Here is a 25831-nt window from a genome sequence, read left to right as displayed (position 1 = left end):
TTTTGCTGTTACAATCTGTTTTGTTTTGAGGTTTATGTGGCAAGATATTGTGTTTTGTACTTTTGGCATATTTTCAGCATTAAGGGCAACACCTTGTGTTGCCTGTCGTCTGCCTGGACCGAGAACAATGCGCACTGTGATATTTGTACAGACGGCGTCTGGCTGTGATAAATAAATATGCATTATTCCATTCACGATATTCATTATTTCTTGATACCTTGATAAGTTCCCCAACCGCGGTGGCTCAGTGGCTAAGGCGTAGCGCTGCTGAGCACTAGGGCGCGGTTTCGATACCCGGCTGCGGCGGCCGCATTTCTGATGGAGACGAAAAGCAAAAACGCCCGTGTGTACGAGATTTCGGCGCACAATAAAGATTCCCAGGTAGTCAAACTTGATCCTGAGCCCTCCCCTACGGCGCGCTTCATCGCCTGCGTTGCGTCGGCGCGTTAAACCATACAATCAATCGATACCTTGATAAATCGTGCGGACATGGTGTCAAGGCACCTCGCCCGAGTCGGTAGGCGTGAACGGCGCTCGCGGCAAGCGCTCGCGGCTGGCGCAGCCACCCAGCGAAGGGCGGCCGGCCGGCCGGCGCGATGTGACGTCGTCGACGTCACGTCACGTGACGCGCATGCCTGAAAAGCTTCCGGGGGTGACGATTGAACCCTTCATGATGCACTCGCGGCCGTTCCTAGCTCCACAAATACCGAATTTGGTGTTACGTGACGTCAATGGATGACGAAATATATATATGACTGGTGCAAACATGATAATCCTGACACGCATGTCATGTAAGAACATGACAACAAACCACACTCATAGCGTGCTCGCGGCCGTTTCGCTAGCTCCACATATGCTAAATTTGGTATCACATGACGTGACTAGATGACGAAAGTAAACGACACATCAAAGCATAATAACCAAGACACGGAAGTCATGTACGGCATCATTTACCTCCACTTCGTCCCGTTGTTCTGATTTTAAAGTGGCATATCAACATTTCTCATTCGTGCTTCGCATACCATCCATTCCCACTGTACGTGGGATCTGCCAATTTTTTGCAAAGTTATCAAGTAACATTCAACCACGCTCACCGTAAAGTTGCAGTGGCACCAATGTTACCCTACCTTGTCGACGAGAGTGGTTACGTTCTCGAAGGTGAACGTCCGGCCATCCGATTGGTTGTAGTACAGTGGGCCATATGCTCCCGTTTTGTATGTGGTGCCATTCCTGAAGCTGGGATCATTGCAGACCTAATGCAAGAAGTAGTATAAGAGAACGAGTACGGAGTGAATTAGATGTGTGCCCATGGAGATACTGTTATACGAGAGGGAGTGAATCAAGTTATACGACTAAGTAACGCATCATCTTTTTGTTTAGTTTCGGAAGAGAAAATGCATACAGCATTGTAGAGGAACTATTGACGTTTCTATTCATTTATTTGACATACCTGGCGCGCCTGTTTGGCATTGTGTGAGGGAGCCTCCACAATCCTAATTATTTATACAAAGTGGCAGTTATGAAATTACAGAAAAGATACAACTGCTCATCGGACGTGAGTCTTAACACGTAAACCTAATGCGTAATTCACACAAATACTCACGGAATAAAAGCTCCTCTATACGTAATACCTTCACGTAAATACAAATCTAGGCATGCTAAGGACAGCAACAGTGAAAATGTGCAATCTGTCAATGATGGTATGTCTCACTGTTCGACTATTAGGATATAATATATTTGTTCAAAAATTCAAAAGGAACCCAAATCATTAATTCCATTGTCACACTTTATGCTTATGAAGCCGGTGAAACCTGTGCACATATATATTTACGGCGAAGGCACGAAGGAAGTCACCAAGCATGAGAGAACAGAGTTTCAAAGCAACCTTTGACCGTATTCGATCGAACTGCACACCGAACGTTCTTAGCGTGTTTCAGAATAAACCTAGATATAGTATGCGGTCTGCCCACTGACCCATTGGGAATATTCAGCTCTATATTGTGAATGGTGGTTCGCAAACTGTTGTCGCCCGTTGTGATGAAGAAAAATATTGGGGGACGCTTATAATTCACCTTAAAGAGCTAAATGCTATGGTGATATCCGCACTCACACACACGCACGCAGACAAACACACACATACCTAAATTTGCATCTTTAACCCAGCACATTCCTGTCAACCGCATATTGTGTATCTAAAGCAGGAGCTAGTATACACAGTAGGATGGTGCACCACTGAGGCACTCAATGATAGACAGTGCCCTGCATCTGTTCTCTCTGTGCTTCTTCGCTCGGAGTTTACTCAATGCACACACGCACGTACACAAACTGCACTGGTATTTTAAGTCACTGAATCCAAAGTCATTACCAGTACACCCAGCAAACTCAATCCACCACAATCTTGTCACCAGCCCGTCGGAATGAGGGAACGTCTACGCACGTGGCATTGTTTTCGCCACAGTTGTTGGAAAGAAAAGGAATAAACGTGTGCAGACTAGTACTGCAAGAAAGAAGAGGAAGTTGAAAACGAGAAACGCCGTTCGGTCTGGTTTCTTCGCCGATCGGTAGTTTTACTTTACATCGTGGTGCCAAAACCCCTCGTGCGGACACGTCTTCTACATCGCACGACTGGAGGGGACCTTTTACTCGACCGCATCGTTTTGCGGGTGGCGAGGACTGCAACGAATCGTTCCTAATCGGTGTAGACCGGACTAGACTCCAACACCGGATCCGATGAATCGCCTCAAGACCAAGCGCTCCACTCGACGAGCCCAGAACACCAAGCTCCTGCAAGAAGCAAGGTCACTGCTAAGTGACCCTACCGCGGACAAGCCCAATCTCACAGGTATTTATGACCGTTTGTCAGCGAGCAACAACGACCTCTCGAAGATCAATGATGCGCTCGAGGAGCACGTAGCGGACGAGGAGCTCGAAGCTGAGTATATCATGGCAGCAGAGTATAACGACGAAGCTATAAGCATGCTCGCTGAAATTCGCTGCAAGATAGTTTGCGACATGGAGACAGTACAGCAGTGGCTGCTCCTCAGAACGCAAACACATCACCATCTGACGTGCCAACCGCAATTGGCCCAAGGCTGCCGAACCTTGGCATGCCAACATTTAGAGGTGATATACATGAATGGTCGGCTTTCTGGGAGCAGTTTGAGCAAACTGTCCACCTGAACAACGCTTTGTCAACAACGACGAAGTTCTTCTATCTATGTCATTATCTTGTGGGTGAAGCGACAGCTGCGATTTGTGGTTTTCCGACTTCCGAAGCCTGTTATGCAGACGCCATCAAGTTATTGAAGGAACGCTTCGGAGATCGAAAACGGATCGAGCAACACCACCCACCAGCGCTTCGCAATCTACCTCTCATCAAGTCGGGAAGCGACGTCCGTGGCCTTAGGCGACTTTACGATGCTGTGCAGCTGAGTATCCGTTGTCTAACTGCGCTAAATGTTCCTACGCTTAGCTTTTCCGCTATGCTGATTGACATTTTACAGGAAGCCCTGCCGTACGACATATTTTGGCCTACACACGTGCAAAGCGCAGTCAGGCACTTTGAGAAAACGGGTCTGCTGCCAATGTCTTTGAGCCAAGCGTGGCAGCTGCTACATCTGAGGCGGAGTTAAAGGAGCTGCTCACCTATACACGTATAGAGCTAGAAAGTCGGGCGCAGTGCAAGCCCTTCAATGACCGACTGCTGGATGACCGTGCACAGAGGACTCGAAGCGGCAGCACCAGCACGGCTTCCGTACTACACAGCACATCGAACAGCCGGGGTGAGTGTTTTTTCTGCAAGTCGAAGAAACATGGCACCCACGCTTGTGACGCGAACCTTGCCATCGATTCGAAGAAAGGAATGCTTGCGAAACAAAACCTCTGCTATTGATGCACGTCCCGAGGACATCAGGCACGTTCTTGCCGCGTCAATTTCACCTGCTCGAGTTGCCACGAGAGGCACGCATCAAGTATGTGCGACCCGCACTATACATCGAACCAAACAGCGACACCTTCTCGTTCAGTTGACTCCACCGGCAGCACAGTAGGAATGGTGTCGTCACAATCAGTTATGCTGTGTGAGGAGGATTCACTGAGCGGGGGCACAACAAATCACAGTAAAGTATATCTACAAAAGTTTCGCGCCTTTGTTTTCAAAAACGGCAAAACAAGGTATGTCCGAGGGATTCTTGACGGAGGGAGCCAGCGATCCTTCGTCACTGAAGATCTCGCCAAGACATTACACCTACAGGTGCTGGGAGAAACTCAAATTGCGCTGAATACGTTTGGCTGTTCATCACCAAGTACTGTGGAAAGACTTCAAGTGGTGGAAGTTTCTCAACGTAGCCAACACGGTTCTGACACCTGCACGGTGCGCGCAATCGTTGTTCCAGTTATCTGCCACGATATTGCTTCCCCAAAAGCTGACAGCCATTTCGTTCAGAACCTGCGTCTTGAAGGCAAGGTCATTGCGGACGAAAAGACGTTTGATGCGGAAACGGAAAGTAGACTCAGCTTGTTGATTGGTGCTGACAACCTCTGGCAAATCATGTCGGGACGCGTTGTCAAAGTGCAGAAGTTCCAGGACTGTTAGCAACAGATACAGCTTTCGGATGGACGCTACAAGAACCCAGTCACCAAAAAGCCTTTCTTGACTGCAGCTCTAGCCTAATGGTCTGCATTTTGAAAGTACAAGCCATTGTAGGTGACGAATCAACCTCACAAATCTTGCAATCTTTTTGGCAACTAGAAGCAATGGGCATCGCAGATTGTACGGCACCTTCCTCCCATGAGTCCGTTGCACGATTACAAGAAACCATTAGCAAGAAAAGCGACAGATACACAGTGGCGTTGCCTTTGAAGGAAGATAGGAAACCGCTCCTAGGGAACAACCGGAAAATCGCGCTATCACGTCTACAAAGATTAATATGGAGGGTATCAACGATGGAAGGAATCTTGCAGCGATACGACAGAGTAATCCGGCAATATGTGGAGATGGGTCACGCGGAAGTGGTGCCTAAGGATACTCCTCGGGATCGAGATCACACCATATATTATATGCCACATCGGGAAGTAATAAGAGAGGAATCGTTAACTACCAAACTGCGTGTAGTGTTCGACGCATCGTCACACACCCAAGGTGTACCATCCCTTAACGACTGCTTAGATAAAGGAGTGAATCTCAATACAGAATTGCTGCAAGTCCTTCTTCGCTTTCGGTGGTACCCTGTCGCCATCAATTCCGACATCGAAAAGGCATTCTTACAAATTGAGATACAGGAGACTGACCGAGATGCCTTCCGGTTTTTCTGCTTTGACTCTATTTCCGTAAGCCAACACCGTAAGCTCGTCGAATGGCGCATGACACGGGTACCGTTTGGATCAACGTCAAGCCCTTTCTTGCTCATGGCAACTATTCACTACCACTTAGATAACGCATGTGAAGACAAAAAGCTCGCTTCTACATTAAAGAAGGCATTTTATGTCGACGATTTATTGGTGAGTGCGGAGACATTCCATGAAGGTCAGCGCATCTATGAGCAGTCGAAATCAATTATGAAAGATGCTGGCGTGAGGCTCAAAAAGTGGAAGAGCAATCACCATCAGCTGCAGAACATTTTGACAACCAGGAGGAGCAAGTAGAAGGAGCATCCGGAGAAGCAGCTGCGGTCTTGGGAATGCAATGGGATATAGGAAATGATTACTTCAAATTTTCTTCCAAGTCTGTGGCCCAGTATTTAGTGGCTGGCCAGCTCGACACGAAACGTACCCTGCTGAAGGTTGCTTCTCGAATTTATGACCCGCTTGGCATTCTATCGCCATTCACCATCACTGCGAAGCTTTTGTTTCAACGCCTTTGGGTTTTAGGCCATTCCTGGGATAAAGAATTGCCCGCGGAGATCAAGACGCAGTGGGCAGCCTGGTGTGCCGATGTAATAGAGCTCGGCCACATAAGGATTCCGCGTTGCGTGAGAGACGGACTGAATGGAGCACTTAAAGAGGCTGAACTGCATATATTCGTCGACGCCGGCCTGAAGGCTTATAGAGCATGTGCCTACTTGAGAGCATTTGATGAAGGTGGAAAATCCGCTACCTCTCTCATAGTAGCGAAGTCAAGAGTGACACCTATTAAGACATTAACGCTTCCAAAGCTCCAGCTTATGGCCGCGGTTGTGGGAGCCAGATTGCTAAAATACATTTGCTCCTCATGGGATTTCAAGCATTCCAATTGCGTCATGTGGACTGACTCCATGATCACACTGAGCTGGATCCGCGGAAACTATAGCAAGTTGAGTCAATTAGTAAGGCACAGAGTGTTTGAACTAACGCAAATTACTGAAAAAGCGTTATGGCGCTACTGCCCTGGCGAAGACAACCCGGCGGATGTACTGACTAGAGGCATACCGATAAGGACTCTACGTGCATGTCACTATTGGTGGCATGGACCTGAATGGTTGTCCCAGCCACAATCAAGCTGGCCTTCAGAACGTAACCAGTACAAACCGATAAACGAAGAGGCAGAGATTGAGACGAAACAGGCTTCTCTTCAAGCGTCATCCAGGAACTTACACCCGGTGATCAATATAAGGAAGCACAGCGAAGTGCAGAAGCTGTTGCGCGTTACCGCCTAGGTCTTTCGCTTTGTGGATCGATGCTGTGGACTTCAAACTTCACTCAGCGAAGCGATTTCGGCCCGGGAGCTAAGGAAGTGTGAAATATTTTGGGTCCGATATGTTCAGCTGGAAGTATTCGCGAACGACGTCGAACAAATGCAGCTTGGACACCCACTCCCCAAACAGTCTAGGCTGATTGATCTTCACCCTTTCTTGGACCAAAACAGACAGCTTCGGCTTGGCGGACGACTCGAGAGAATGGATGCCCCAAATGACAAAAAACATCCAGTCATACTGCCACAGTCACATCCTTTCACGTCTCTGGTAGTGATTGAGGCTCACTGCAGAGCTTTTCATGGTGTTGTGGCAAACACTATGATGCAAATACGACAGCAGTATTGGATCATCCGCGCTCGACAAGAAGTCAAGTGAATCATCAACGAATGCTTTCTCTGCCAAAGGTACAATGTGAAACTTGAGAACGTGCAATATGCGCCGATGCCTGAAGACCGTCTTCTATCGTCACGGCCATTTGATGTAGTAGGATTGGACTTTGCAGGTCCACTATATATAAATCAACGTGAGCTACATGGTGACACATCAAAAGCTTATATCCTGCTGTTCACCTGTGCGACGACTAGAGCAGTACACCTTGAACTGACGAGTGCGATCTCAACCAACGCCTTCTTGCTAGCGTTCCGGAGGTTTCTTGCTCGCAGAAGAGTACCCACAACAATGTACTCGGATAACGCTCTCGCCTTCAAGAGAGCGTCACGGGACCTCAGGAACATCTGGAGTGTCATGAAGAGTTCTCCATTCGCATCTTTTCTGCTGAACTACCGCATAGAGTGGAAGTTTATCGTGCCAGGTGCACCTTGGTGGGGTGGTTGGTGGTAGAGGCTTGTTCGGACTGTCAAGTCATCGTTGCGCAATGTGATGGGAAAACGCAAGCTCAGCAGCGAACAAGCTGAAACGATGCTACTAGAGGTAAAAGCGGTTGTTAATTCAAGACCGCTGACCAACACGAATACGGACGCCAAAGAGCCCTCTCCGATATGTCCAGCGCATTTTCTTGTTGGACGTTCATTGTTAGCGCTTCCGGATTAGAGCAACAATGACTACGATGCCTTCAGTGCTCAAGCTGGTCGAAGAGACATCGGCAAAAAGTTGAGATACCGACAGACGATGATGGATCATATGTGGATGCGATGGAAAAAAGAGTATTTATTAGAACTACGGGCACTTCACCTATACCAAGCTCATCCCAGCAACAGCCTCCGAAAAAATGACGTGGTGATAATCGAAGAGTCTGGTATTTCCAGAGGAGTTTGGCCCCTTGGGCGTATCACAGACGTTTACCCTGGACAAGATTGAATAATACGATCTTGTCGAGTGAAAGCTCAAGACGGGAATATTTTCAGAAAACCAGTACAGAAATTGTACAGACTGGAATTGAGCGACGCTACTGGTGTGCGGGAGTATGTTGGAGAAGAAAAGGAATAAACGTGTGCAGACTAGTACTCCAAGAAAGAAGAAGAAGTTGAAAACCAGAAACGGCGTTCGGTAGTTTTCCTTTACAACAGTGTTAGTGATACGTGTGTAGGACGATGCACGCACAATTATGTATAAGCTTACCTACGGGTGACGAGTCATGCACTCACTATGTGCTTGTATAGAACGATGCACATGGCCTGGTCTCTCGGGAGAGACGAGAGGGCCACGCGTCTTACAACGCAACGCCTCCACGAGATGATACGACCATATCGCGATCTCGTACCTGACAAAGGCGGAGGCAACAGGTGTAGAACGTGAGAGCGTAATCAGGCTATGTTGGTATTACTTTTCTATTACATAGTTTTCATTGACGACACTGTGGACGCCATCTTGGAGTAGAAGCTGTTTAGACACTCTGTAAACTCTTGCTCGAACACAACGCAGCAAGAAACTACGACACCAGATTGGTACCGGTTCCCCCTCGCGTTGCTTTGATTTACACCTTCGTGTGGCTGGCGAATAGAAAAAGGCGAGGGGGAGCACGAGAGAATGCAGGGATCAAATGGCTATGTGTGCTCCCCTCCACTTACAGAGTCCAACCAGATAAAAATTCATGGTTGCTGCCATGGTGAGCTACCAGGCGTCAATGACCTTTCTGCGACGTCGTCTTGTGAAAACAATTTATAGCTAGCCTGCCTTCACTTCTCGCTGGACACCTAAACTATGCCGCAAGAAAGGCATAGGGCGGGCATTCTCTGGCTGATATTCTTATTTGAATATACTTCAAGTTTTCGCTGATGGCCGACGCTACTTTTTGTCTCACAATCATTGTCTCCGCCAGTGACGCTTTCGCCACCGACACCGACTAGATAATTTCAGCGAAGCGAGTCCTATACAACCCTGCCGCACTAGAAATATTCTCCTCGTGTAACTATATGTGTAGCTCCATATCATCCTCATATTGTGGCTCCTCTGCTGTGAAAGCTAAACAAGTGCGTCACGCAGGCACACAGCGATTCTCGTTCGCATAGTTTCATAGTTTCGGATAGTTTCACTATTACATCGATCACGCCAATATTTGGGGTGTTCATGTAAGTTTTCTACGTAGGAAGTAAAATCTTGTTAACGAAAGTCGAGTGCTCGGCGTGTGATTTTCGGTCTACTTTAAGGGGCGAAGCTCCTTAGGGTGTGTGTCTGTCCATCCTCCATTAGTGTGTGTAGGAACCAGTGGCACATACCCGTTCTAGAGTGGGTATGTGTCACAGTGGAAACACAAAAAAGTTTCAGAATGGGTCAAGTAGCGCAACTAAACAAAACTTGTGTAGCACTTGAAGCATTCTCAACACACACATAGGTTTTATATACATTTCAGGGGCGAAGCACCTCAGGGTGTGAGTCTGTCTATCCTCCGTTGATGTATAAAGCCACTAGTGGCACATATCTGTTCTAGAGCAGGTGTGTGCCACAGAGAATGCGAGATTGCCTAGCTTGCAGGTAAACACAAAAAATTTCAGAATGGTCAAGTAGCGCAACAAAACAAAATCTCTGTAGCAGCTCAAGCATCGTTAAAAATGTCTACACACACAAAGGTTTTATACACATTTTGAGGGCGAAGCTTCTAACGTCCTAAAGGTGTTTAAGGAAAGTAGCGTGGGCCTTGAGTTCACTACCAAGCAGCCTAAAAATAACGAGTTGCAATTCTTGGATTTGAAATGAGAACTTGGTAGGGAACACATTTGCTTGTGTTATCAACCAAGAAGTGCCAAGTGCTAGATTACGCGCCAGAATACTCCAAGTTGGCAAAGAGGGGGTGAGTTAAGTCTTGTATTATGTCAGCTTTGGAGAAATCATGTGGGCATCTATTCAGTGAAAGTTTCGGGAGTCAGGTGGAAAAATCCCAGAAAGCACGTTACCCCAAACAGTTGATGTTTTCAGTAGGCATGGTCCTAGCCGGAGAAATACAGGGCGAAAAACAAAGATCAAGTTCGGAGACAAAGACGCGAGGGAAAATTGCTGTCATCCCATACGTGCACAAGTTGGCACACAACTTAAAGCACGTTGGAAATATATACAGCATAGACGTGAAGTTTTCTGCAAAAACCAAACTAACAAGCATGTTTCCATGCGGTAATAAGCCCATAAGTTCGAAAGCTTGAGCCGTAAACACAGAAACTTGTTCGTGAAGCGCGTAAAGGGAGTAGTGTACATGACACCTTTTTCTTGTGCAAAAGTCTACATAGGACAGTCAGGAACATGCGTGAACGACTACCTTAGAGAACATCTCGCGTCTGTTAGGGCATCAGGCGACAGTCATCTTTCAGATCACTGTAAAAACTGCGGATGTTCCCCTTGGTTTAAAGAACCAGAATTAATATTTCGATACAAGGATCAGCTAACACGTGAGATAGTGGAATCTAACCACATCCGAGAGAGGGGACATGACTATGTTAGCCAAGCTACTGTTATGCTGCATAACAAATAGTACGCGCACCTCGACACCTGGTACTTGTAAAATATCGTACTAAAGCGCATTTTCAACCAGGTGACAAAGTATGGATATGGACCCCAGTGCGTCGCCGTGGACTTTCTGAAAAACTTCTTAGCCGTTGCTTCGTGCCTTACGAAGTACTCCATCGTGTAAGCGATGTAACGTACCAAGTCAGATCCGCTATACACGGAAACTAAAAATGCCGCAACCCTACAGAGGTTGTACATGTAGTCCGGATGAAGCCTTATTATGAAAGATCATCGGAAAACCAGTGACGCCTACCACGAATCTATTCATTGCCTGACGCATCGGGACGATGCGTATGAGGAGGGGGATTATGCCGCGACTAATGGCCTGAATTCAAATAACGCGCCCATCACCGCGCGCACAGGGACATACATGCGCGCGGTCTAGTATTGCGCAGAGACCATGATGATAGCACGATAACCCAGCTGGCCCCGGCTGATGTGCGCCACGCGCTTGGGACTCCTCCTGAAGAAGTAGAAGAAGAAGACATCTTTGGTGGTCTGCTGTAACGTTCTACGACCATAGCCCCTTTGAGTTGTGGGCACAGGTTCGCCCTTTAATAGATACGTTTTATTACACCCCGAGTCCTTCAACATCGTTACAATATGATAAATCCTATATACTACAGACAATATTTGTAATCCTTACACGGGTGTTTTCTGTTGCACCCTGTTCTGATGCACATGTGCGAAAGACCATGTATCCGCTTTAAAGAACTTTCCTGACTATATAAACCTTCGCTTGTGAGAGCGAGCGCTGCCCTTGTCAGCCTCTTCTGTCCGTCTGTTTTATAGTGCACTTCAACAAAAGTTTCAATCATGGGCGATATTACAATTTGAACTAACACCCACTCCCCAGCCCAAATCGAAGAGCGCCTACAAAAAGCTGCCCTTCTGGTGAACGCCTAAGCTGCTTCGTGTGGCCTGAAGTGCTCTCCAGCTAAATCTGCTATTCTCTCGGCATCCGACACAACTCCACCCCAGGTTTTGCTTTCGTCTGGTCCCGTTTTATGAGTCCGGGAAATTCGAGTTCTTGGGCTCCACATCACTTCATCTTTAGATCCCAAGAACACAATAGCAAGCCTCCGACGCACCAGTGACCAGGTGAGCCATATGATACGACGGATATCTACCAAGTGCGGCGGCCTCCGTGGGACCCAGTCTATGTGGTAGGTCCATGCGTTTGTGACCAGTCGCTTCCTGTACGCCTCACCTTACCTTCACCTGCGTCATCACCACGACCACCAGCTGGACGTCCTCCTTCGTTCAGTATACAAACGTGCACTCGACCTTCTTATTGCCACCTCCAACAGCCGATTCATGGCCCTGGAGATCAAGACACTCCTATGCCCATACCGGAACTATGGCGGCAAGAACTATGGGTGGAACCACTACCTCGCAAATGAACCCCGAGCTACATCTCGGCCGCAGACTAGCACACTCCGCGGTTCTTCAGGCGCGACACTCCGGCCGCCCTGGCGTTTTTTGCAATAACGTCGCGGGCCACTCCCTCTAAGGTCACTTTACGGCCGCCGTGATCACAGAGTGAAAACTCGTTGATGGCATCTCCTTTAAAGCCAACACTGTCACGCAAGCTGGGGAGGTTGCCGTAGCTTTGGCCGCCTCGCATGCCACCTCACGCATCATCCTGACGGACTCCCGCTCAGCCTGTTCCAAATACCTGCAGAGTTTCATCGCCCTACTCAATGGCAGCTCACTTACTTCGGGCAGCCTCTTGGTGCTTTCACCCTCACCCCACTCGTACAGTATGGACTCCAGGCCACTCGGGCCTCCCGGCAGCGAGGTGCTGAACGCCGCTGCCCGCACTTTTTTGATACGGGCCGTTGCCCCTCCTTGTCCCGAGTCGGAATCTGGCAATACGAGTCTGACGTGCTTTCGCGAAATTATTGCCTATTACTTGGCTTCCCGCCGCCTGAACGTGGATGCCGCAAAGGGTCTGAAGAAAGCGGACGAGCGAACACAACGCCGCCTCCAGCAAACACCTATCTCACTCCGGTGTTCGCAGGCATTTTTTGCCTGGAATCAGTGACACCTGCTCGACCTGCGAGGTCTTGGCCGACACCTACCTTGTCGTCGCTTCGTGCCCTACTAACCCCCTTCCTTTTTCACCCCCTTTCTCTATCCCAACTAGAAATGCTTGGGACGAGTACCTGCTCGGCTGTTCGACCTTGGATGCTCAACGCTCCTCGGTGTGGCGCGCTCGAGCAGCGGCCAACTCCATTGGCATCCCGGAATAGGGTCCTGCCACTGAATCACGCAATATGTCACAACTATCTGGTACATTTTCTATAATAAACTGTTTCTGCCACCACCACCACAAGGATGAAGTCGTAGCGCAAGCAACGTCTACGGCGTAGTCAAACGAAGCTCATACCGAAGCTTTGCACACCCGCCCCAACATGCAGCTGGTGCAGTGCGGCGGATAAGGAAAGCCTGGCCGCAAGAACCAACATGGCGCTTGTTGCCATGGAAGCCAAGACTGACAACATTGTGTTTTAGCGGGTGTCGACAAGTGGCGCGTCAAAGGCTGACATTACCCTAACACACAGAGAGACGCGCACATGAAGGCTACCTAACCTGGATAAGTGGAATGCGCGGTGCCTATAAGAATATGTGTAACACGTAAGTGAAATGTGTTCTTGTATAAGATGGTAAATGTTTACTGGTAAGTGATATCAGGGAGCTCTGGCAGTGTTTTTTTGGCGTTTGAATGTACGCACCATGATGCTTGGTGATACATCTGTATTACAAAGCCCAACGTCCATGAATAAATAAGAAACAAACTGTTTTGGTAATAGATTCTTGTAGTGCGTTTAATAGTTGGCGGTAAGAGCATGCTGAATCGGACAAAGCGGTTTGGCAGCCGGAGAGCGTCACTGAATGAACGCTGAGCCTGGGCTACGGTCGCCTACTCACGGAGTGTTAGAAGAGAGAACGCCACTGTCCTGCTAGAGGCAATGCAAGACACTTTGTGCCTTATCTGCTGGCCAGCCGCAATTTTTCATGAAGTGAGAGCATAGTTCTCTATACCTGAGCGTAAGTGTGGAACACGGAGTTACAGCCAGGCGAAGTACGCGAGAGCCGCAGGGCTGTTTTTAATATCGACGAATATTATGAGCAAAGTCGGTGCTTTAATTATGGCCACCCCCTAGAGGGGCGTTGAGGTGTTCACAGAATTTACATTCTAGCAGAAAACGCGCCGAATCTGATGGGCACATAGAAACGATGCATTGAAATAGCTAATAGTGGGTGTCTTGGTCATGATTTATTACATCACTTCGTCAAGAGCCTTGCGAGAGAACACTGTGAGATAAAAAAAGGTGTTTTTGTGACGCCTGCACAGCATGGTTAGTGGACGCGGCATCTGTTGTCGAGGACCTAAAGGTCGTGGGTTCGACTCTCGTTGGTGGTACATTTTTTCTTTGCATTCTGGTCGCGCGTAATTATTGACGTCACTTCCGTGACGCAAATACGTTGCTCAAGTCTTGGTGGACGCTGGCATGAAACACTTTTGCACTAAAACAAGCTCCTGCAGTACCCATATCAGGACGAGCCAAGCAGGTTCTGATAATGCTAATAGCAGAATCATTCACGCGCTTGAATTCAGGTAGCATGCTATAGTAGCACAACTACCACATCGAAGTTGAAAGATCGATTTCAGCCTGTCTCTTTATCACACACTGATTTTTGTATGCTGTAAAAAACACACTACACATTAGCAGGATAACTGAAAAACTCACTTCTGAGTAGCTTCCAAATGATTCCGCAGATGGATCGTACACACACTCGGACAGAAACGCTGCTGGTTGTCCGGGTTTCAGTGTGTTCCATCGGCCTTTCATGGTGACAGAGAGGGCCCACTGCGTGTCCACGCCTCGTTCAACGAGCCTCTTTATGGTTTCCGCTGCAGTGCTCTGAGCAGTGTATTACGTGAGTGGTCATTTCTTCTTTCTAAATTGAATTATGAGAGTATCAAACTAGAACAGCTCTACCACTGTGGTCTAGTGGCTAAGGTACTCGGCTGCTGACCCGCACTCAGGTCACGGGATCGAATCCTTGCGGCGGCGGCTGCAATTTCCATTGACGCGAAAATGCTTTAGGGCCGTGCACTAAGATTTCGGTGCACAATAAAAAAACTTCAGGTGGCCGAAATTTCCGGAGTCCTCCACTAGGGCATATTACAAGGTGGCCGACAAAACCAGTACCACCATAAGCTAGCATAATGCTTAGATACTTCACTTATGCTCATCAAAGTGCAAAAAAAGATTGAATTGTACCAACTACACTGCAAAAATGTGACCTGTGCTTTGTTGCTGGCAACTTCTATTGTAAGAGCGAACGAACGGGTGGCAAAAACTGGCTCTTGATTTTTAAAAAATATTGAGGTGTTGCATTACGTACTTGTCCCCTCAACGGATCATCGAGTAATATTATATCAAAAATAAACAATTGTGTGGAATAAACTTGTATTAAAGATGATCGTCTTTTTTGGGTACTTCGACACAAAAATTTTCTTCTGTATATCTGTACATTTGTCCGTTTGCTCATTGTAACAATTTTAGAAACGGAAAGTGATACCCCAAACGGCCAACCACATCCGCAGCGCCCACCGATAATGCTCAAGTTTCAGCATTCGTACTTGTGCGATTGTAAATAAAAAGAAATTATTGCGCATATCTGAGGCACCATAATAACAGGTCATTATTTTATATGTGTAGCTGTTACCAGAGAAGGTACACATAAGTAATTCTACGCACTGTAGCGTTTATCACGCTGCGCTGACAGTCCAACACGACCCTGAAAAAGGCAAGTGTTTCCAACGTTTTGCCAAGATGGCATGGTGGTTGCATCTGCCGGTTGCTTTGCGTTGCACACCTATGCCTCCCAGACAGGTGCGCACCTTTCTCCATTGGCGCGCACGCCTGCCTTTGTATTCGAAGACAGTTGCCAGATAGCGCTCGTGTCTAACATGCCTAGATGCACTCGTTTGCCTTTGGTGCACGGTTCGAGACTCTCTAACGCAGCGCTTCCAGAATACAATTCACCAATTTTCTCGCGCAGAACATCAAATAAACGTTTTGTTCACTCTTTCCACACGCAAGACTACCGTCTTTTGATGACATTTGCAGTGAAACATGCAGATACGAGGACACGAGGCCAATTTTTTCCTTACCATATCGTCCGTGTAGCTGCTGTTGGTAGTGAGCAGTGGAGGCATTTTCAGCATCGTTGGCGGAACGACACGGCAGTCTTCAAACGTGTTGTCGCCTTCAAGGTAGTGGCTTCTAATTACTATAATATCGGGTTTGAAAAAATGCCTGCACGCACATGCGAAAAGCACAGTCAGAAAGATAAGCACATCCGCGAATGTGTGGACGATACGGTTGGTGCTAATATCCATAAACTAGCCGACGCCTCCATCATACTTTGCCAATTGATGGGTTTAGACATCAAAATACACCAGCATTACTGTGATATTAGTTGAGGGCGGCAAAAATAATAGACAGTTGTGCATAGATAGACAGATAGATAGATAGATAGATAGATAGATAGATAGATAGATAGATAGATAGATAGATAGATAGATAGATAGATAGATAGATAGATGGGTTGGTAGGTAGATGGGTAGATAGATGTGTGGGTGGGTATGTATGTATGTATGTATGTATGTATGTATGTATGTATGTATGTATGCGTGTGTGTGTGTGTGTGTGTGTGTGTGTGTGTGTGTGTGTGTGTGTGTGTGTGTGTGTGTGTGTGTGTGTGTGTGTGTGTGTGTGTGTGTGTGTGTGTGTGTGTGTGTGTGTGCGTGTGTGTGTGTGTGTGTGTGTGTGTGTAGGTAGGTAGGTAGGTAGGTAGGTAGGTAGGTAGGTAGGTAGGTAGGTAGGTAGGTAGGTAGGTAGGTAGGTAGGTAGGTAGGTAGGTAGGTAGGTAGGTAGGTAGGTAGGTAGGTAGGTAGGTAGGTAGGTAGGTAGGTAGGTAGGTAGGTGCACTGATGCCCGATGCTCGGCCTAGGCTATCAGGGACAACAGGGTCCAATGCACAATATTTAGATTTGTGTAATCGGTGGCTCTGCTTTTACGTCGGCGCTGTTCATCCAAAGTAAGTGCCTGAAGTGGCGTCAAGTGGATACATGGAGAGAAAAGAAGACAAATTTATCCATTTAGAATATCTCCTTGTGTGACGAGCTGACATTTGCTGTATCCGATCATGAATCGGCAGTCTAGTGGAGATACGAAGGAACCTATGCTGGTCTCATTTCCGGCAGAGAAACCGTCGCGCACTTCGATGCGCAATGCTCATGGCCTATAGGTGACGTGCTGTGCAATCCAAGATTGCTGCGGAGAGATAATCAACCCGTGAACTCGCATAGGAAAAGATAGGACGCACGGACGTACTCCCCGTGCCGCTTTCACCGAATGAACTCTTGATTGTCAAATGAGTGTACATCGAACCAAAGTACTTTCCCAAACGATAGGAACTGTATAATGTTCACTACCAAATTTCTTGACGCGGTGGGAAGGGTGGTGGTGTCAGCTGATTATCCGTGTATCAAAGACGTTTTGGGTAATCCTGTGCGTGCTGCAGAAAACTGCGTGAACTAGAATTCACGTATGAACTTTACGGCCCTCCAAGATAATTTGTGCCGAGCTGCCAGGCGAATTTGCCGCTGTAGTAGTAGGCCACTAGCGAGTACCGCGCCGTCGCGGCAACACAGGACGGATTGTTTACCGTAGCGATAGTTGCAAATGTCATCGCCATTACTTGCGCTGTAGGCATCATGCAGTTACTTCTTCAACGAAACGCATGCCTTTGCCTTCCCATTAAGGAGCGCTTGTGTCAGAGCCATGATCAGACTCAAACAGTACGCAATTCGCTGCTTTCGGAAGTTGCAGGTTCCATCAGCGTGATCGAAACAAGGATATCGGAACGCATACGTGCGTACGCATTTCGCAACGCTGAAAATTTGAAAATTTGTCGAACAACAACGTCGTTCGCACAGCACCAGTGAAGTGCAGGAGAAGTTAGAGTAAGCTGTAGTCGGAATTCTATATTTCGTTGCTCTAACCATTTTGCTTTGCTAGTCGAGCTCGAGCACATTGGCGGCATGGAGCGTTCTGTATTATTCTCTGTAATTAGGCTACATGCAATATACAAAAAAACTCTTTTTTTTCTTTATTTTACACCTCGCTGAAGGAACATATGCACTAAATACATTGAAAGTGACTTACGAGCGTGAAGAAAAAAAAACATTAACGCACAACAAGACGGGAAGTGCAACTCGCTGCTCGTGCTTTAGCAGCTGATCGTTCATCTTCGCTGTCACTCTCAGTGCGTTTACAACCACCTACATTCAGTGAAAAATTTTTGACCTCAAGACGGTTCCTTTGAACATCACTGCTGAAAGTAATCTGAGGAATTCTTTCCGCCGAACGACTTGGACGACCCCAACAACGCGTCAGTGCACAACACCAACACGGCGTCACTCACCTCGTTTATCTGAGAATGTGGAGAACATTTACCTCCGATGCCACAGAATACCTATATACGCCGATATCAGGCAAGAACGGAATTGCTTGCACTGTACTGTCATTTATCAACGAACGTGAAAAACAGCCGCTGCAGCGTAGGCCAAGGTTTAGCAGCACAAATTGTGAGCCTGCGCTACTGTCCGCTTACTATGAATGTTATTGGATTCATGCTATACAAAAGCACTTACGAATGCTATACGCACAAAAAACAAGCTGAGTTTCAACTGCAAAGTTATACAATAACATTTAGTTATCCAAGGTGGCTGCAGAAAATCTCGCGAAGCTAATATGCATGTGTACTCTGCGCACTAATATCTAAAGCACGAGTTGCCACGTATTTTCACGAAAACTTCGCGTCTCGTGAAAATGAATCAGATTCATCATGCCACGGATGGTCTGGTATATTCAGTTATGCACGCAACATACAAAGTCGTTTGTATTCGTTTCTCACCAACGCGTTAACACTGAGGCTAGTACCACCGAATGAGGGAGCTTTGGGAGCGTCTGCCTACTGATCATCCTTGAGAAGACGCTCCTGAATTCTGCTAGGCGGCGAGACAGTCTATGAACGTTGCAAATAGTGACAGCGAACCGCGAGGGAGTCCCAGCGAGACAAGAAACGCCACTACGGAAGCATCGTCTGTCTCAGTCGGTGCCGGCACGCAAGTTGGCGTAGTCGCCTAATGGGAGCAATAAACGAAAGTAAAACCAATCAGTCAATCACTTTTTGAAAGATGGTAAACTAAAAAAAATACACCAGTTGATTGGCCGTAGCACGCAAGAACTAGGCAACGAATGAAACCGAGACTATCCGGCGCTCCAGTGTATACAGTGGTAACATTTCACTATAGTAAATTGTTAAAGGGGGAAAAAGAGGAGGGACATCACCGCAAAGAAAAAGCTCCACGTATTGCCACAATGTAGCAGCACATGCGAAGAGACAGGAATGATCCCAAAAGGCGCGCATTTTCAACATACAGACAATGAAGAGCAAGGACGTCTTTGGGTGCCTTGTGGCTGCTAGCAGATGACGCACATGTACGTGTACCACCCTCAACAGGTTCAAATCTATTCCACAGTTGCTACCCGAGTGACACAACGTCCCGCACACCCAACGTTCTTTCAACTTTCAAAACAGGCTGCGCGTTTCCTCTTTGCTTTAGTAACAATCGACAGCAGGTACCGCAGGAGGAGAGTTATCGTACGTACTTTCCGTGCAACGGAGATGGCTCTGCTCATTTCATCTATGCTTAATTTCACCGTCCCTCGCGGGCATATTAATTGATTCAATGCATGGGCGATGTTATCGATGTGAAGTTTTTAAAGTAAATTACTGTGATAGTGATGGCTTTAAAAAAAGTCTTGTGGAATTTCTTTGTAAATATATTGCAATAAAAAAGAAGAAAAATACAGTTAGAGGAGTCACTGAAATAGCTCATTCCCAAACTGCTGGTGCTTATTCATTGTAATTGGGTGTAAACAATTGGCGTTTAATGGTCAAAATAACTGGATAATGTAATGCTTTCCACCTATGCACAGATATAAAACACTCCTGGGCAAGCAACTGCGTCATGCGTAGCCGCAGTACTGCTTATCAAGATAGCAACTGAAACGTTTCGTGTGTCATTCAATTATTGCAGTGTGGTTCCTTGCGGAGCCCAAAGGTGTTTTGTATAATTACCACGTATTTCCCCATTGTATACAATCAGATTCTCAAGGAAACAGCACGAGATATATTAATGTCGTACGAAACGTTTCAGAAGGAATAAGCTGCTCACGAATCGATAACTTCCTAAAACAATAGGAAAATCGAAGTTCAAGGGCAATCGCAGCTGTTCATGAGTGACGTTGCTTGTGATATTGTTTAAAAAACTCGAATATCGTAGTGGGTAGTTATATGACTTTGTTTACTCACAGGTTCACATCAATGTAATTTTTTACTGAGCTCATTTCTTGTTGACTTACGAAAAATAGTCAACGTATAAGTCTTCCAGTGTATTGACACCGGGTGGTGCGGTGAAAACGGTGACACACGTTTCGTCTTCAGTCTTCCAGAGCATCGTAGCTTCGTGCAGGAACTGGAAAAAGAATGAACAATGAACACCATGCCTAGTAAAAAAAAACACGGAGGAGTCAGTACTGAAAAATGTGGAGCCTTGGTGAATCCGAAATATACGTACTATAGCTAAATACAGCTTGGAAAGTCTGTGACATTTCCCTCTGAAGGGCACAGGCACAAAATCCTGACCAATTGGATGTTCACTCCTTACTGACGTCAGGCGCCGGACTACGGGTGGGCCCGCCTTCAAAGAGCATTCGCGAGGGCGGGAGGGAGAATATATGTTCAGTCGTGTAGGTGGTCGGCTGCCACACTATAATATACGGTCCCCTGGGCGGCGTCTGTTCAGACTTCTTCAGCTGCATCCTACTACAGTTGTACTTTGGTAGAGAAGGTGAAATTGCGTACTCCTTAAATTTCAACAACGATGATGGGCAAGCATCGCGCTTTGAATTGAAGTACTCAATGAACAACTGTGTGCCGAGATTCACAATTGAAGTGCTCTATGAACAATTTGTGTCAAGCTTTACATAATACTGGTACGATACTGAAGGGACGCGTGTGCCCATTTTGTGAAACCGGTGGGTATCCGGCCGCACGTGGGTTCGAACCCACGACTTCCCGCAGCCGCAGCGGACACTCTACCACGAGGCCACGGCTGCGGTAGGTTTCCACGGTTGCTACGATACTGAGGGGACGCGTCGACCAGGAGATGGGGAGCGGAACGGGCGTGTTGTGGGGGGCGTCAAGCTTCGCACGGAGGAAGGTGAGTCGTTGCGTAAATTACGGTGGAAACTGCGTCCTACATGTGTATCATTGTGGGTCGTTTGCTAGAAGCCGTAACCAACGTACGCGTCCCGCATCGAGCACATACCACCGCGCCAGTGGTTTTGTCGAGAAGCAGCTGATGATCCCTCGTAGTAGCGCTGCTGGGGGCGACACCTTTGACCACAGAATCGAACCACATGCCCATGGAAACCGCAGTTATAGCACACAGGGGCCTCACGCACGTCGCCAAACCTTCCGCGAGGCTCCATGTGCCCATGATCGTCCCAAGAAAACACCATTGTAGGTTGTTGGCGGGAGGCGTTCTGGAAACCACGGCGATGATGTAGGTTGTCGGTTGTAGGCTCTGGTGCTCTTGATTGGGGAACGTCATATAGCGTGGCATCAACGGCAGCACACATTGCGTCGTATGGCGGGGAGGTGTTGATAGCAGGTGCCCTCGGCGGGTTGACCGCATCACGTCGTCCAAGTTCTTCACGTAAGACTTGCCTGATCATTGAGGCAAGATCACAGGAGGATGTTGAAAGGACGTCGACACTTGCAACGGTGGTGACGTTGGCAAGTCTACCAAATTTGGGAGTGACGCACCACGCCTTCGGGGTCTCAAACGTGCGGCAGTGTTGGATTACGTCCACTACAGACGCCAAGGTGTCCCTGCCGATGAGGATATTGTAGAAATCCTCAGCAACCCCTTTGAGGAGATGCCCTACCTTGTCAACTTCTTTCATGCGTGGGTCTACTACAGACTTGTACAATTTCAGAATCTCTTCAATGTACGTTGTGCATGTTTCACCAGGGACTTGAGCACGCTGCATCAAAGTTTGCTCAGCGTGCTTCTTCTTCATCATTGGGTCCCCGAAGCAACTCGCTATTTCTTTCTCAAACGCTTCCCAGGTCGTTATTGTTTTGTGGCATACTTTCATCTGCTCGTGGATATGAACCGCTGTCGCCTGGTGGATAGCTACACCGGCTTATCGGTCAATGGTTTTTTGTCACGCGCTACGGCCTTGAACCCCACTTTCGTGAAACCGTCCACGTCACCATATACAGCTCTGCTCAACGAGTTTCCGCAGATTACAACGCAGTATCCCATGAATAAGACCCCCAAGCACACTGTGACCCACTGCATTGTTACCACAGGCCCACCGGTTCACGGCCGCTCTCGCCGAATTGGCCCAGATAAACTTCGAATCGTTCGCAACTAGTTTGAGCATATGTTACAGTTACAAATCATTCGTCCGTCATCAAGCTTTTGGTCGTCGGCGCTACACATGGTTCCCAAGAAGAACAATGACTGGCGGCCCTGTGGTGATTATCGAGCTCTCAATGCAGTCACCGTTGCAGATCAATACCCGTTACCCAGTATTCAGGACTGTACTGCCTTTTTAACCGGCACAACTGTATACACGAAGATTGATCTTGTGAAAGCTAATCACCAGATCCCCGTTGAGCCTTCTGACAATCCCAAAACTGCAATAATTACCCCATTTGGGCTCTATGAGTATTTACGAATGCCTTTCGGTTTGAGAAACGCAGCTCAGACATTTCAGTGTTTTATAGACGAAGTCACAAGAGGTTTGCCATTTGGTTTCGCCTATATTGACGATCTTCTCGTTGCCAGCAAGGACGCTGAAACGCACAAGGCACATCTACGTCAGCTTTTCACTCAACTGCGTGATTACGACCATGTCATTAATGTACTAAAGGGTCAACTTGGAGTTTCGGAGATAGCATTCTTGGGACATCAGATCACTAAACAGGACATTACTCCGCTACCTGACAAGGTTCAAGCTATCCTCGAGTACCCGCCTCCGACGTCCATACGCAGTCTACGACGTTTTCTCGGACTCGTCAATTTTTATCGCCGCTTTATCCCTACATGCTCTACACTGCTGCAGCCTCTGGAAGCACTACTCTCGACTTCGCAAGCCGAGTCAGCCGCACTTCCCTGGGACGCGGTCGCGGATCAAGCTGTTGCCGCCGTTAAGACCACACTCGCCCAGGTCACCCTCCTGCACCACACTTCACCAACTGCTCCCACTAGCCTCATGGTGGACGCTTCTTCAGAAGCAGTTGTGGCCCCTCTTCATCAATAGATCAATGGTTCATGGGCTCCGATTTTCTTCTTTTTCCGCAAGTTACGCGACACTGAGTGCCGATATAGTACTTTCGGACGGGAGCTCCTCGCGGCCTACCTTGCAGTGAAGCATTTCAGGTACTTCCTTGAAGGGCGACAATTTGCCATTCTTACCGACCACAAGCCCCTTGTTTATGCTGTACGTTTCTGCAGTGCCACGCACACTCCTAGAGAACTTCGACACCTTGCTTTCATTGCCGAATTCACCACAGACATACGTTATGTAAAAGGCAGCTTTAACAGTGCAGCGGACGCTCTCAGTCGTATTACCATCAATGCCACGACAGGCACCACCGACCTTTCATTGTCCTCGCTCGCAGAGGGTCAGGCATTAGACGATGAGCTTCCACGACTCCGATCATCTACTTCCCTCCGACTGGAACTTTCCCGACGTAGACGTTACGCTCTGGTGCGATGTTTCACACAACTGCACTCGTATCTATGTTCTTTCACAGCTTCGTCGTGCTGTTTTTGACACCCTTTACTCCATCTGCCATCCAGGCGTAAGAGCTACGCAACATCTGGTCACTCAACGCTATGTCTGGCCACGCATACGTGCTAACATTCGTGACTATGTTCGCACTTGCAGAGCATGTCACCGTATCAAGGTGCAACGGCACACCAAGCCTCCAAGGAAAAAATTCCCTCTCCCTGATGCACGTTTCGACACCATTCACTTGGACATTGTCGGGCCATTACCTCCATGTCGCGGAAATACGTATTTGCTTACGTGTGTTGACGGGTACACTAGGTGGCCTGAAGAAGCTCCAATGCCTGACATCACGGCAGAAACAGTTGCTCGTACCTTTCTTGCTACCTGGATTAGCCGTTTCAATGTACCATCAACGGTGACTACTGATCGAGGCAGACAGTTTCAGTCAGTGCTTTTTACATCTGTCACATCTCTACTGGGTTTTGCGCGTATTCGCACAACTGCGCATCATCCAGCATCAAATGGCTTGGAGGAGAGACTCCACCGTCATCAGAAAACAGCACTCGCCTCGCAGCCTCACGCCGAAGATTGGGTATCACACCTCCCCATCGTGCTTCTCGCCTGCGTTCAACACTTCGGCCAGAACTTGCCTGCTCTGTAGCCGGGATGGTTTATGGCTGCACACTCTGTTTGCCTGGTGAACTCATCAGCCCCGTTACTACGCAGGGTGTTTCGTATCCATCTTCTTTCGTCCAGCGTCTGCTGATCTTCATGCAAAACTCGCGCCCATCACCAACTTCAGCTCACACTAAGAACGACGTTGTTCTGCCGGCAAACCTACAGACATCTTCACACGTTTTTGTTCGTGTCGAAGCGTCTCGCCGTGCTCTTCAGCCTCGCTATGACGATCCTTTCCCAGTCATCAACCGTTCTGAACATCATTTTACAATCCTGCGTAATAGGCATGAAGACACACACAGCATTGAAAGGATCAAGCCGGCACCCATACTGACAAGCTCCGTCTGATCATTCTTTTTCTTCAAGTGCCCACGGCCACTTGTCTGCAGGGGGGGGGGCTATCTGTGCCATACTTTTAGGGGCGAAGCTCCTTATGGCGTGGATTGGGCGTCCCTCGTAGTACGTAACCATCAGTGGCACATACCCGAAATAGGTATAACATTTGACCTCCAAGGTGGTGCCGCTGAGAGATTTCTTCTGTGCGTTGTTTAACAATAAAAAATAGTGCTCAATGTACATGCTGGCTGCTAATGGGGAATGAGAGACAGGAGCATTCGGCTTTTAGTCAACGCGCACGCTGCGATCCCCATTAGCAGCCATTGCCATGTACATTGAGCACTATCGGACAAGAAAGGAATGCTACATTATACTCGCTGGGTGTAACCTCCTTTGTTTTAGAAAGATTTAGCAGGCGTTGAGCCGCAGGGCCATGAATACAGTGAACTAGTTTATACCATGAACTCAAGGTGGTTGAAGGTGGGAAGTAGACCAGAAGCGCAAGCCGTAAGAAAGTGTGCGTGTGCCACCTCTCGTTTAGTCCTTGGAATGTCCACTGAATGGCGGTGCTTCTATATAAGGAATATATGATAAAAAGATGCGAGATGGTGGGACTTGGAGTGTTGAATAGATGGACGAACGGACACACAGACACATGCATAGATGGACGCATGAACGGACGAATGCTTCGCCCCACTCTCCATCATTCACTCCGTGGATATGCTGCCATTTTTTTCTTCTTCTTCTGGCACGACACACTTGAGACATAAGCTAGTAGTGGGTAGTCTGCTGAGGAAAAAAGAAGTAGTTGGAACAATGGCGGAGATGCATTAATAAACCACACTGTGTTTTGGGAACCGCGTTTCAGAGTGCTATAGTTTCTTCGTGGTTTTCAAACCCCACCAACGCCGTCTCTTGAAGAAACAATCCGACGTTGGACAACCGGGAAGCCGCATCCCAACAATTGTATTTACTCACACGGTTGAAGTACTTCAGCCATTCGTCGACGTCTTCTCTGACCTTCCCAGAGAAGGTTCGTGGTAATATGTGTCTGGGCCACGTAGCGCCAGACTAAGAGTGCGTGGTGTCACCGTCAGCAATCGGATCCATGGAGAGCGGTGGTAGACCAGCCACTCGGTGGCTTCGGCGTAGTTCTTGAGGTAGCGCTTCCATGATAGTTCGCCTGGGATCGCTCCGCTGTACCCCGCACCTTCCACCAATCTTGTT

The 25831-nt window shown here is 47.8% G+C and overlaps 1 protein-coding gene across 1 annotated transcript in view; it reads right to left on the bottom strand.

Moving 5' to 3' along the window:
* LOC142767196 (uncharacterized) overlaps positions 1–25831 on the bottom strand; it is a 48133-nt gene that overhangs the window by 5944 nt on the left and 16358 nt on the right. The window contains exons 8-11 of the mRNA XM_075868423.1: positions 20141–20253; positions 15817–15961; positions 14384–14557; positions 1128–1253 (exon numbers count right to left, since the gene is read on the bottom strand). Of these exons, the coding sequence (XP_075724538.1) occupies positions 1128–1253; positions 14384–14557; positions 15817–15961; positions 20141–20253 (558 nt within the window). The remainder of the gene's footprint in view (positions 1–1127; positions 1254–14383; positions 14558–15816; positions 15962–20140; positions 20254–25831) is intronic.

Source organism: Rhipicephalus microplus, chromosome 7 (genome assembly GCF_043290135.1).
Source record: "Rhipicephalus microplus isolate Deutch F79 chromosome 7, USDA_Rmic, whole genome shotgun sequence".
NCBI lineage: Eukaryota > Metazoa > Arthropoda > Arachnida > Ixodida > Ixodidae > Rhipicephalus > Rhipicephalus microplus.
This window is presented reverse-complemented; position numbering and strand designations above follow the sequence as displayed.